At 43.5% G+C, this 14,051-nt stretch overlaps 1 protein-coding gene across 3 annotated transcripts in view; it reads right to left on the bottom strand.

Annotated features, from left to right (window-relative positions):
* Window positions 1-14,051, bottom strand: part of LOC120998647 (dihydroxyacetone phosphate acyltransferase-like) — a 401,782-nt gene that overhangs the window by 5,667 nt on the left and 382,064 nt on the right. For all 3 annotated transcript variants that reach the window (XM_040429400.1, XM_040429402.1, XM_040429401.1), the window contains one exon: window positions 9,180-9,241. In XM_040429400.1, the coding sequence (XP_040285334.1) occupies window positions 9,180-9,241 (62 nt within the window). The remainder of the gene's footprint in view (window positions 1-9,179; window positions 9,242-14,051) is intronic.

Raw genomic sequence — 14,051 nt, 5'->3', positions numbered from 1 at the left:
TGTCATTTTACATATACCCACGCTGGGTGAGAGAAATATCTTGGCAAAAGACAACTTTTCCCAATTTTTTATACAAAGTTGTCTTTTGCCAAGATATTTCTCTCACCCAGCATGGGTATATGTAAAATGACACCCCAAAACACATTGTCCAACTTCTCCTGAGTGCGGCAATACCAGATGTGTGGCACTTTTTTGCAGCCTAGGTGGGCAAAGGGGTCCACATTCCAAAGAGCACCTTTTGGATTTCACCGGCCATTTTTTTACAGATTTTGATTTCAAACTACTTCGCACGCATTTGGGCCCCTAAAATGCCAGGGCAGTATAACTACCCCACAAGTGACCCCATTTTGGAAAGAAGACACCCCAAGGTATTTCGTGATGGGCATAGTGAGTTCATGGAAGTTTTTATTTTTTGTCACAATTTAGTGGAATATGAGACTTTGTAAGAAAAAAAAAAAGAATCATCATTTTCCGCTAACTTGTTACAAAAAATAAAAAGGTCTATGAACTCACTATGCCCATCAGCAATTACCTTAGGGTGTCTACTTTCCGAAATGCGGTCATTTGTGGGGTTTTTCTACTGTCTGGGCATTGTAGAACCTCAGGAAACATGACAGGTGCTCAGAAAGTCAGAGCTGCTTAAAAAAGCAGAAATTCACATTTTTGTACCATAGTTTGTAAACGCTATAACTTTTACCCAAACCATTTTTTTTTTACCCAAACATTTTTTTTTTATCAAAGACATGTAGAACAATAAATTTAGAGAAAAATTTATATATGGATGTCGTTTTTTTTTTAAAAAAAGTCTACAACTGAAAGGGAAAAATGTCATTTTTTTTGCCAAAAAATCGGTAAATTTCGATTAATAATAAAAAAATGTAAAAATGTCAGCAGCAATGAAATACCACCAAATTTAAATATGTATACCGGTATGAAGGGTTACTAGAGTTGAGCGGACACCTGGATGTTAGGGTTCGGCAGGTTCGGCCGAACTTGAAAAAAAAGTTTGGGTTTGGGACCCGAACTTGACCCGAACTTGACCCCGAACCCGAACACCATTGAAGTCAATGGGGACCCGTACTTTTGGGCACTAAAATGGCTCTAAAATAGTCCTGGAAAGGGCTAGAGGGCTGCAAAAGGCATCAAAATGTGCTTAGGAGCATGGCAACTGTTCTGCAAACAAATGTGGATAGGGAAATGACTTAACATAAAATACAGAAAATTTTTAAATAACAATCTGGATCTAGGAGTAGGAGGTTGAGGAGGCGGTGGATGGGTGGATGTGGCGGTATAGGTTGACGTGGCGGTGTAGGTGGAAGCGGCGGTGAAGGAGGAATAGGTAGCCAACACTGATTTGTGTTATTTTTTATTTTTAAATTGGGGTATCCCCCAAAATATTGGGACATATAACAAAATAAAACTAAGAATAAGTGCACTTGAGTACAAGAATGGATGGTTGAGGATGGTATAAATGTCTATTCTGCACAAGGTAAGGACAAGTCCTGTGGGATCCATGCCTGGTTCATTTTAATAAACGTAAGCTTGTCCACATTGGCTGCGGCCTGTGATAATGCTTTCTGCCGTACTAAACACACGTTCACACTATACACTGGCTGCAGGGCAGGTCAGCACCTCCAAGGCTGACAAAGCTTTTCCACATTTTGGCCATGCTAACCCTGCCTTCTCAGGTGCTGGTGGTGCCCCAGCTGTGATGGCGACCTCTTCCTCCTCCTCTGCCTTCGCCTTGTGCTTCCACTGTGCCCCCGCTGTCAGGTGTTAATGCTATCATCAGCATGCGCTTGTAGTCACGCATCTTCCGATCAGTAACAGATGTTTTCACTAAATTTATGTCACGGCTGAAGATGGGGGAAATCCTCAGCCGTGTGGAGCCCGGTGATGTTACGGCTGCTTGGCCATGAAGACAGGATTAGGGAGCAGGTCACCTCCTAAACGCATCCCTAACCTGACCCTGGCTCCTAGCTACATGAGCCAACCTTGATGGTAGGAGGGCCCATGCTCCGGAACCTAAAAGTCCCTGCTAGCCCTCAAGATGACCCTCACCTAGGAGCTGAGTAAGACAAGCCCACTCCTCCTAGACACGGAGGAGCAGGAGTCTCAACGGCCAAGCTGCAGGAAAAGGGGAGACATAAACAGCTCTATGGATATGGCAGGTGAACAAAGAGTTCCACCTACCTGCCACAGCCTTGCTGACTGGATCCCTGTGTTAGCAGGGTGCAGATCACAAACGCATCCCCACACAGGGACCCAGATCCATAGCTGCACAAAATCACATATAAAACATCATACGGACATCACACATAACTAGAAATAACTTAAAGCGACATTATGGTTATGACATTAAGGTTTATGACCACAGGGGTGGCTCTTACTGGCAGGTAATAAAGACATGAGGCTGCTCTCAGCTAAGCATGGCTGAAGCAACCTGCAGGCCTGCAAAAGCAGTGAGGCTTTATAGGCCAAGAAGCCACACCCCACCGTCGGACACACCCAGTGATCACACACACTAGGAAGGGGATTAACCCTTCCAACACCAGGGAAGGGAAAATACCACTTAAAGGGAACGTGCACACAATAACATAAAACACAGTGCACACATCCACACATAACACACAAAACCGCATGCGCAGCGTAGCGAGCTGCATGGCACAGCTCAGCCTGCTACGCTGCCACATACATACTGTTGCCAGCGGCAACCACAGGTGAGGCCAATACCACAGCCCTCACCTGTGATTGAACACCAATGAAAACCGCTGACAACCGCATGCGGTTCAGGAGTCACGGTCATAGCCATGGCCGTGACAATTTAGTTCCCTGTCAGCAATGCAGAGCAGGGGTTCATTCACAGCAAAATGGGGTTAATGTCACCCAGCAATTGAACAGAGGATTTTGAGAGATTTAGGCCCCTGTCAGCAATGCAGAGCAGGGGTTCATTCACGGCAAAAGGGGGTTCATGTCACCCAGCAATACAACAGAGGATTTTGAGAGATTTAGGCCCCTGTCACCCAGGCACAGCAGGGGTTTGTATACGCCAAAAATGGTAAAATGTCACCCAACAATTGAAAATAAAAATGTTTTCAATTTAGGGCACTAAAATTGCCACTTTTTTTTTTATTAAAATGGCTCTAAAATAGTCCTTGAAAAGGCTAGAGGGATGTAAAAGGCAGTAAAATGTGCTTAAGAGCATGGCAACTGTTCTGCAAACAAATGTGGATAGGGAAATAACTTAAAATGAAATAAAATAACAAAAAATTGCAAATTATTAACCTGCAACTCAGAGAAGGAGGTGGATATGGAGTCGGAGGTTGAGGAGGCAGTGAATGTGGTGTTGTAGGTGGAGGCAGCAATGGAGGAGGAACAGGTAGCCAACAATGTTTTTTTTTTATTTTTTATTGGGTAGGTAGCCCTCAAATAAAAAAAAAGAAAACAAAGAATCATTGCACTTGACTTGAGTACAAGAATGTATGTTTGATGGTGGTATAAATGTCTATTCTGCACAAGGTACAGACAAGTCTTGTGGGATTTAAGCCTGGTTCATTTTAATGAACGTGAGCTTGTCCACGTTGGCTGTGGACAGGCGGCTGCGTCTGTCTGTAATGACGCCTCCTGCCGTGCTAAATACATGTTCAGAGAGTACACTCGCTGCAGGGCAGGCCAGCACCTCCAAGGCATACAGGGCAAGCTCTGACCATGTTGACAATTTGGAGACTCAGAAGTTGAATGGGGCAGAACCATCAGTCAGTACGTGTAGTCGTGTGCACAGGTACTGTTCCACCATATTGTTCAAATGCTGCCTCCTGCTAACACGCTCCATATCAGCAGTTGGGGCCGGTTGTTGCGGCGAGGTGACAAAGCTTTTCCACATGTCAGCGATGCTAACCCTGCCTTCAGAGGTGCTGGCGCTGACACAGCTGCGTTGGCGACCTCTTCCTCCTCCCCTGCCTTCGTCTTGTGCTTCCACTTGTTCCCCGGCGTCAGTTGGAAATGCTCTCAGGAGCGCGTCTACCAGCGTGCGCCTGTAGTCGCGCATCTTCCGATCACGCTCCAGTGAGGGAATTATGGACGGCACATTGTCTTTGTAACAAGGATTCAGCAGGGTGGCCACCCAGAAGTCAGCACACGTTAAAATGTGGGCAACTCTGCTGTCGTTGCGCAGGCACTGCAGCATGTAATCGCTCATGTGTGCCAGGCTGCCCAGAGGTAAGGACAAGCTGTCCTCTGTGGGAGGCGTATCGTCCGCGTCCACCATATCCCCCCAGCCACGCACCAGTGATGGGCCCGAGCTGCGTTGGATGCCACCCCACTGTGAACATACTTCATCCCCATCCTCCTCCTCATCCTCCTCCTCCAGTAGTGGGCCCTGGCTGGCCAAATTTGTACCTGGCCTCTGCTGTTGCAAAAATCCTCTTTCTGAGCCACTTCTAAAAGACTGGCCTGAAAGTGTTAGAGATGACCCCTCTTCCTCCTCCTTGTCCTGGGCCACATCCTCTTCCATCATAGCCCTAAGTGTTTTCTCAAGGAGACATAGAAGTGGTATTGTAACGCTGATAACGGCGTCATCGCCACTGGCCATGTTGGTGGAGTACTCGAAACAGCGTAACAGGGCACACAGGTCTCGCATGGAGGCCCAGTCATTGGTGGTGAAGTGGTGCTGTTCCGCAGTGCGACTCACCCGTGCGTGCTGCAGCTGAAACTCCACTATGGCCTGCTGCTGCTCGCACAGTCTGTCCAGCATGTGCAAGGTGGAGTTCCACCTGGATGGCACGTCGTATATGAGGCGGTGAGCGGGAAGGCCGAAGTTACGCTGTAGAGCAGACAGCTGAGTGGCGGCAGGATGAGAACGCCGGAAGCGCGCACAGATGGCCCACACTTTATGCAGCAGCTCTGACATGTCGGGGGAGTTGTGAATGAATTTCTGCACCACCAAATTCAGCACATGCTCCAGGCAAGGGATGTGCGTCAAACCGGCTAGTCCCAGAGCTGCAACGAGATTTCGCCCATTATCGCACACCACCAGGCCGGGCTTGAGGCCCACTGGCAGCAACCACTCGTCGGTATGTTGTTCTATACCCCGCCACAACTCCTGCGCGGTGTGGGGCCTGTCCCCCAAACACATCAGTTTCAGAATGGCCTGCTGACGTTTACCCCTGGCTGTGCTGAAGTTGGTGGTGAAGGTCTGTCGCTGACCGGATGAGGAGATGGTAGAAGAGGAGGAGGAAGCCGAGTAGGAAGAGGAGGCAACAGGAGGCAAAGAATGATGCCCTGCGATCCTTGGCGGCGGAAAGACGTGCGCCAAACAGCTCCCTGCCTGGGGCCCAGCCGCCACTACATTTACCCAGTGTGCAGTTAGGGAGATATAGCGTCCCTGGCCGTGCTTACTGGTCCACGTATCTGTGGTTAGGTGGACCTTGCCACAGATGGCGTTTCGCAGTGCACACTTGATTTTTTCCGATACTTGGTTGTGCAGGGAGGGCACGGCTCTCCTGGAGAAGTAGCGGTGGCTGGGAACGACGTACTGTGGGACAGCAAGCGACATGAGCTGTTTAAAGCTGTCCGTCTCCACCAGCCTGAATGACAGCATTTCAAAGGCAAGCAGTTTAGAAATGCTGGCATTCAGGGCCAGGGATCGAGGGTGGCTAGGTGGGAATTTACACTTTCTCTCAAAGGTTTGTGAGATGGAGAGCTGAACGCTTCCGTGTGACATGGTGGAGATGCTTGGTGACGGAGGTGGTGTTGTTGGTGGCACATCCTCTGGGCGGCAGGTGCCAACGTTCCTCCAGAGGCGGAGGAAGAGGCCGAGGCAGCAGCAGAAGAGGGAGCAGGAGGGGCCTGAGCCCTTTCTTGGTTTTGAAGGTGCTTACTCCACTGCAGCCCGTGTCTCGCATGTAGATGCCTGGTCATGCAGGTTGTGCTAAGGTTCAGAACGTTAATGCCTCGCTTCAGGCTCTGATGGCACAGCGTGCAAACCACTCGGGTCTTGTCGTCAGCACATTGTGTGAAGAAGTGCCATGCCAGGGAAGGCCTTGAAGCTGCCTTTGGTGTGCTCGGTCCCTGTTGACGGTGGCCAGTAGCAGAAAGTCAGTGGTATGACCTTCATTCCATGTGGGGTCTAGGACCTCATCGTCCCCTGCATCGTCTTCCACCCAGTCTTCCTCCCTGACCTCCTGTTCGGTCTGCACACTGCAGAAGGTCGCAGCAGTTGGCACCTGTGTTTCGTCATCATCAGAGACGTGCTGAGGTGGTATTCCCATGTCCTCATCAGGAAACATAAGTGGTTGTGCGTCAGTGCATTCTATGTCTTCCACCCCTGGGGAAGGGCTAGGTGGATGCCCTTGGGAAACCCTGCCAGCAGAGTCTTCAAATAGCATAAGAGACTGCTGCATGACTTGAGGCTCAGACAGTTTCCCGATATGCACAGGGGTGATGTGACAGACTGATGGGCATGGGTTTCAGGCGCCAAATGTGCGCTTTCTGCAGAAGACTGGGTGGGAGATAATGTGAACGTGCTGGATCCACTGTCGGCCACCCAATTGACTAGCGCCTGTAATTGCTCAGGCCTTACCATCCTTAAAATGGCATTAGGCCCGACCGAATATCGCTGTAGATTCTGGCCGCTACTGGGACCTGAGTTAGTAGGTTCAGTAGGACGTGTAGCTGTAGCAGAACGGCCACGTCCTCTCCCTGCACCAGAGGCTCCACCACGACCATGACCCATCAGATGTTTGCCTCATAGTTAGCGTTCACAAAGCAAAGTAAAAAGTGGTTAAGTATGTTAAAAATAATTAACCGCCAATATAAACCCTGATGTAGGGTATTACACAATTATTTTTTTTAAACTCTATATGACAGCTGTATTTGTAACCTAAATGTAACACTCACTTATGCACGTCTTATCCCAGATGTGCAGTATATTAGAGGGTTTTTTCACCCCAGTAACCAAAAAGCCGTATTTCTGGCCTAAATGTGACAGTCACTTATGCACGTCTAATCCTAGATGTGCAGTATATCAGAGGCTTTTTTCACCCCAGTAACCAAAAAGCCGTATTTCTGGAATAAATGTGACAGTCACTTATGCATGTCTAATCCTAGATGTGCAGTATATCAGAGGCTTTTTTCACCCCAGTAACCAAAAAGCCATATTTATGGCCTAAATGTGACAGTCACTTATGCTTGTTTAATCCCAGATGTGCAGTATATTAGAGGGCTTTTTCACCCTAACCAAAAAGCTGTATTTCTGTCCTAAATGTGACAGTCACTTATGCTTGTCTAATCCCAGATGTGCACTTTATTATAGGGTTTTTTCACCCTAACCAAAAATATGTATTTCTGTCCTAAATGTGACAGTCACTTATGCTTGTCTAATCCCAGATGTGCAGTATCTTAGAGGGTTTTTTCACCCTAACCAAAAATATGTATTTCTGTCCTAAATGTGACAGTCACTTATGCTTGTCTAATCCCAGATGTGCAGTATTTTAGAGGGTTTTTTCACCCCAACCAAAAAGCTGTATTTCTGTCCTAAATGTGACAGTCACTTATGCACGTGTAATCCCAGATGTGCAGTATATGAGAGGCTTTTTTCACCCCAGTATGCCAAAGCCGTATTTATGGCCTAAATGTGACAGTCACTTATGCTTGTCTAATCCCAGATGTGCAGTATATTAGAGGGTTTTTTCACCCCAGTAACCAAAAAGCTGTATTTCTGTCCTAAATATGAGAGTCACTTATGCTTGTCTAATCCCAGATGTGCGGTATATTAGAGGGTTTTTTCACCCTAACCAAAAAGCTGTATTTCTGTCCTAAATGTGACAGTCACTTATGCACGTGTAATCCCAGATATGCAGTATATGAGAGGCTCTTTTCACCGCAGTATGCCAAAGCAGTATTTATGGCCTAAATGTGACAGTCACTTATGCACGTGTAATCCCAGATGTACAGTATATGAGAAGCTTTTTTCACCCCAGTAACCAAAATGCCGTATTTATGGCCTAAATGTGACAGTCACTTATGATTGTCTAATCCCAGATGTGCAGTATATTAGAAGGTTTTTTCACCCTAACCAAAAAGCTGTATTTCTGTTCTAAATGTGACAGTCACTTATGCACGTGTAATCACAGATGTGCAGTATATCAGAGGCTTTTTTCACCCCAGTAAGATAAAAGCTGTATTTCTGTCCTAAATGTGACAGTGACTTATGCACGTGTAATCACAGATGTGCAGTATGTAACCAAAAAGCTGTATTTCTGTCCTAAATGTGACAGTGACTTATGCACGTGTGATCACATATGTGCAGTATATTACAGCCTTTTTTCACCCCAGTAAGCAAAAAGCTGTATTTCTGTCCTAAATGTGACAGTGACTTATGCACTTGTAATCACAGATGTTCAGTATATTAGAGGCTTTTTTCACCCTAACCAAAAAGCTGTATTTCTGTCCTAAATGTGACAGTCACTTATGCTTGTCTAATCCCAGATGTGCAGTATATTAGAGGTTTTTTTCCAGAGCAGTATGCCAAAGCTGTATTTCTGGACTTGCAGATAGCCTATGCTGGTGCACTATCGTTGCATAAAATGGCTGCCGATCAGGTATTGATATTGATGAAATGAAGAAAAAAAGTTTGTTTTCAGCAGTAGTTGGCTCAGGGCAGGCTTAAAAAAATTGCGCACTGCACCCACAACACACTTTCTGTAGATCGCTGAGTACATAAACCAGTTCTTGATAAGATCGCTCCCTGATCTCTCCCTCACAGCAGCTGCAGCCTCTCCCTACACTAATTCGAGCAGAGTGACGGGCGGCGCTAAGTGACTCCAGCTTAAATAGAGGCTGGGTCACATGCTGCAGTTGGCCAATCACAGCCATGTCAATAGTAGGCATGGCTGTGATGGGGCAAGTAGTATGACGCTTGTTAATTGGCTGCTTTGCAGCCTTTCAAAAAGCGCCATAAAAATCGCCGAACACCGAACCCAAACCTTTACATAAATGTTCGGGTTCGGGTCCGGGTGCCGAAAAACCTAAAGTTCGGGACGAACCCGAACTTTACAGTTCGGGTTCGCTCAACTCTAAGGGTTACTTGTTCACTTTATGGATTTTTTCTAGCTAAGAAGAAATAAACTGATGTCAAAACGTTAATACATAGGCAAACATCTATTGTTCAGGCATCTTACCAAGTGTTGCTATTGCTTGTATTATTGATTTAGCATCTGGTGAAAAAAAAGTTCCACTGGACCTAGTAATAAAAAAGGGAGTAAAATATGAAAATATATACATATATACATATACACACCAATTTCATGTACTAGGAACATTATATATATATATATATATATATATACAGTACAGACCAAAAGTTTTGACACACCTTCTCATTCAAAGAGTTTTATTTATTTTCATGACTATGAAAATTGTAGATTCACACTGAAGGCATCAAAACTATGAATTAACACATGTGGAATTATATACATAACAAACAAGTGTGAAACAACTGAAAATATGTCATATTCTAGGTTCTTCAAAGTAGCCACCTTTTGCTTTGATTACTGCTTTGCACACTCTTGGCATTCTCTTGATGAGCTTCAAGAGGTAGTCCCCTGAAATGGTTTTCACTTCACAGGTGTGCCCTGTCAGGTTTAATAAGTGGGATTTCTTGCCTTATAAATGGGGTTGGGACCATCAGTTGCGTTGAGGAGAAGTCAGGTGGATACACAGCTGATAGTTCTACTGAATAGACTGTTAGAATTTGTATTATGGCAAGAAAAAAGCAGCTAAGTAAAGAAAAACTAGTGGCCATCATTGCTTAAAGAAATGAAGGTCAGTCAGTCAGCCGAAAAATTGGGAAAACTTTGAAAGTAAGGGCTATTTGACCATGAAGGAGAGTGATGGGGTGCTGCGCCAGATGACCTGGCCTCCACAGTCACCGGACCTGAACCCAATCGAGATGGTTTGGGGTGAGCTGGACCGCAGAGTGAAGGCAAAAGGGCCAACAAGTGCTAAGCATCTCTGGGAACTCCTTCAAGATTGTTGGAAGACCATTTCAGGGGACTACCTCTTGAAGCTCATCAAGAGAATGCCAAGAGTGTGCAAAGCAGTAATCAAAGCAAAAGGTGGCTACTTTGAAGAACCTAGAATATGACATATTTTCAGTTGTTTCACACTTGTTTGTTATGTATATAATTCTACATGTGTTAATTCATAGTTTTGATGCCTTCATAGTCATGAAAATAAAGAAAACTCTTTGAATGAGAAGGTGTGTTCAAACTTTTGGTCTGTACTGTATATATATATTACATTAATGAGTATTTCAGCAGTCATGGACAACATCTTACTTTATTCATAACTTATGGGTTATGGGTCTTTGTAGAAAAATTGATTTAGAAAAATGAAGTGTTTTTTATTGCACAAAATAAAAAAAACATAAAAAGATATACAATTTGTATCACCGTAATTGTACTGACATGCAGAATAATGAATAATGTATTCCCCCAAAAGTTAATAAAATTTATACAATACATTATACATGTCCTCCAGAATTAATAAATTAATATTCACCATATGTCTACTTTATGTTGGCATTATTCTGTAAATATCCTTAAAAAAAAAATTCTAGAGCACACCGCATCACTCTTGGCCACAGATCCCTTGATAAATGTCGCTATCCAACCAAAACATTGGGACTTTATATGGCCTGTAAAGATTAATATAAACTCTGGATAAATTCTGTAGAATGCTCAAAGTTAATTGAATATGTACACCATGAATTAAAGCATCACTAAAAAGAAGTTTGGTGTGCCATACATTTTCTTACAAACGTGGATTGACTATTGTCTTCTATGATCACCCACTACTAAAGGGTTTGCAGATCTCATCCTTCCATGATCAGATATTGGTAACCTATCATGAGGATAGGTTATCAATATATACTAACTGCCTGTGCAACCCCTTTAACTCTTTAGGTGCTCCAGAAGAATTAAAGAGAAATGGAGGTGCTGTTTCAAAATTTCACTTTTTTCAGATTTTCCATTTGAATAACTTTTTCCTGTAACACAGCAAGGGTTAACAGCCAAACAGACCTCACTATTTACTACGCTGATTTTGAAGTTTACATTACCATCCAATGTGTGGTCGTATGCTGTATGGGCACAATGTAGAGCTCGGAAGGGAAGGAGCACCATATGGCTTTTAGAGGGCAGATTTCACTGGAATAATTTTCAGGCGCCATGTTGCATTTCAAGACACCCTCCCCAAAAAATAAAAAAAAGTAAAGGTGACCTTGTTTTGGAAACTACACTTCCAAGGAATTTTTAGATGGGTGCACACATGGTTGTGAAAATGAAAAATTACATATTTTACCAGAAAATGTTGCTGTAGGCTCAAATCTTTCATTTTTTACAAGGGGTAAAATGAGAAAATCACCCCCAAATTTATTGTTCATTTTCTTTTAAAAATAACACCTCATGTGTGCTTATTAAGTGCCATAAGGGCACACAGAATTGCTCAGAAGTGAGGGGACATCATATGGTTTTTGGAGGGCAGTTTTCACTGGAATAATTTTCAGGCTCCATGTCACATTTGAAGACACCATACAGTGCCCTTACAATGAAAACCCCCAAAAAGGGACCCCTCAACAAATTTTTCAAGAGGTAGGGGTAGTGGGCATTTTTACTCCACAGGTATTATTCCAGAAATGAATGCGTAGTGGAAAGTGTAAAATGATAATTTTTCCACAGATTATGCCAGTTTAGTGCCTAATATGCTGTGCCCAATTTGTGTCACTGTGAAAGTTAGATATTTAATTATTAAAGGGGTATTCCGGTAAAGTAACTTAATCTTTGAAAAACTGCATTAAGGCTGCAAGTTGTGACCCAACCAGAACCCATACCTATACATATAACCAGAGTTTCAATTTACCTTGCAATCCATTTGTCTAGCTCCTGTGTGAGCCTGCAACACACTGAGAGTATAATGGCACCTGATTTTCCCTCATAAAACTTCAAAGACTACAATCCCTAGATCCCTAGATTTCCTGCTGTGAGTTTGTGCTTGTCCATGAGTGTTGATGTTTATTGATTTTCTGCCTGATATACAGTCCAGTCACGCCCCCCTCTACTCAGTAATCAGCACACACTAACACTCCCTTTGTTTCACAAGACATTTAGCTAGAGAATTTATTGCAACACACTGAGCATGCTCGACCAAACAAAGGCTCAGAACTACAGGTCGATGCCATGGTAATTTATGAGGAAACATATTGAGTAGAAGAGGAAGAAAACTACTTTTATAACTACTAAACAGTAAATATGTGAAATTTATACTATATTAGGTAATTATTGATGATAAATTAGTCTAAAACATAAGTTATATTTATGGTTACTGGAATACCCCTGTTTCCTGGTTCTTGAAATACATTACATGTGGCCCTAAACTGTTGTTTTTATAGACGACAGGGCTAAGGAGTAAAAGAATACCATGTGCATTTGGGGCCTAATTTGGTGATTTACACAATATTGTCTGACAATTGCTAAGGCTCTAATGGGAAATAAAAAAAGAAGCCCCAAAGAAGTGATGGAGCTTCAAGGAATTTTTTAAGGGGTGTAGTAAGCACTTTTTTGACCAAACAGGTGTTTCATTTAATTTAGAAACACTTGTCAATGGATTTAGCAACACTTGGCTGTGAAAATGAAAAATGAAATATTTTACAAGAAAATGACATTTTAGCCCCACATTTTTTTTATTTTCACAAGACCTAACAGGAGTAAATGCACCTCTCAACTTTTTACCTATTTTCTCTTCAGTACGGCAACACCCGATATGTGCTTTCATACTGCTGAATGAGTGCACCACAGGACTCACAAGTGAAAAAGCAACATACGGATTTAGGAGGCCGGATTTCATCATGTTTTTTTAGGTGCCATTTCACAATTGAAGAGATCCTGAAGTAATCCCCACAGTAGAAAACCCCAAGAAGTGAACCCATTTTGGAAACTACACCCCTCAAGGAATTTTTATGGGGTGTAGTGAGCATTTTTGACCCCACAGGTGTTTTCCAGAAATTAATATGTAGTGGTTTGTGAAAAGTGAATATATACAGTCAGGTCCATAAATATTGGGACATTGACACAATTCTAACATGTTTGGCTCTATACACCACCACAATGAATTTGAAATGAAACAAACAAGATGTGCTTTAACTGCAGACTGTCAGCTTTAATTTGAGGGTATTTACATCCAAATCAGGTGAACGGTGTAGGAATTACAACAGTTTGCATATGTGCCTCCCACTTGTTAAGGGACCAAAAGTAATGGGACAATTGGCTTCTCAGCTGTTCCATGGCCAGGTGTGTGTTATTCCCTCATTATCCCAATTACAATGAACAGATAAAAGGTCCAGAGTTCATTTCAAGTGTGCTATGTGCATTTGGAATCTGTTGCTGTCAACTCTGAAGATGAGATCCAAAGAGCTGTCACTATCAGTGAAGCAAGCCATCATTAGGCTGAAAAAACAAAACAAATCCATCAGAGGGATAGCAAAAACATTAGACGTGGCCAAAACAACTGTTTGGAACATTCTTAAAAAGAAGGAACGCACCGGTGAGCTCAGCGACACCAAAAGACCCGGAAGACCACGGAAAACAGCTGTGGTGGATGACCGAAGAATTCTTTCCCTGGTGAAGAAAACACCCTTCACAACAGTTGGCCAGATCAAGAATACTCTCCAGGAGGTAGGTGTATGTGTGTCAAAGTCAACAATCAAGAGAAGACTTCACCAGAGTGAATACAAAGGGTTAGTCTTCGAGTAGGCTTCACTACTGGTATATAGTGATGAGCAGCAGGGGCTATATTCGAATTAGCGATATTTCACGAATATTTGGGTGAATATTCGTCATATATTTGTGAATTTGAGATTTTATTGATCGTGAAAAATCGGCAATGTAATATTAGTGTAATGTGCGCAAAATACAGGAGTGGGTCACTTTTGCTACATTTTCCAAGCTGCTAGAAGTTTCCGGAGACTGGAGAAAATGGTTGGCACTGCAGGACAT

Source organism: Bufo bufo, chromosome 4, assembly GCF_905171765.1.
Source record: "Bufo bufo chromosome 4, aBufBuf1.1, whole genome shotgun sequence".
Classification (NCBI taxonomy): domain Eukaryota; kingdom Metazoa; phylum Chordata; class Amphibia; order Anura; family Bufonidae; genus Bufo; species Bufo bufo.
The sequence above is the reverse complement of the archived record's forward strand: the minus strand, read 5'-3'. Positions and strand labels throughout refer to the sequence as shown.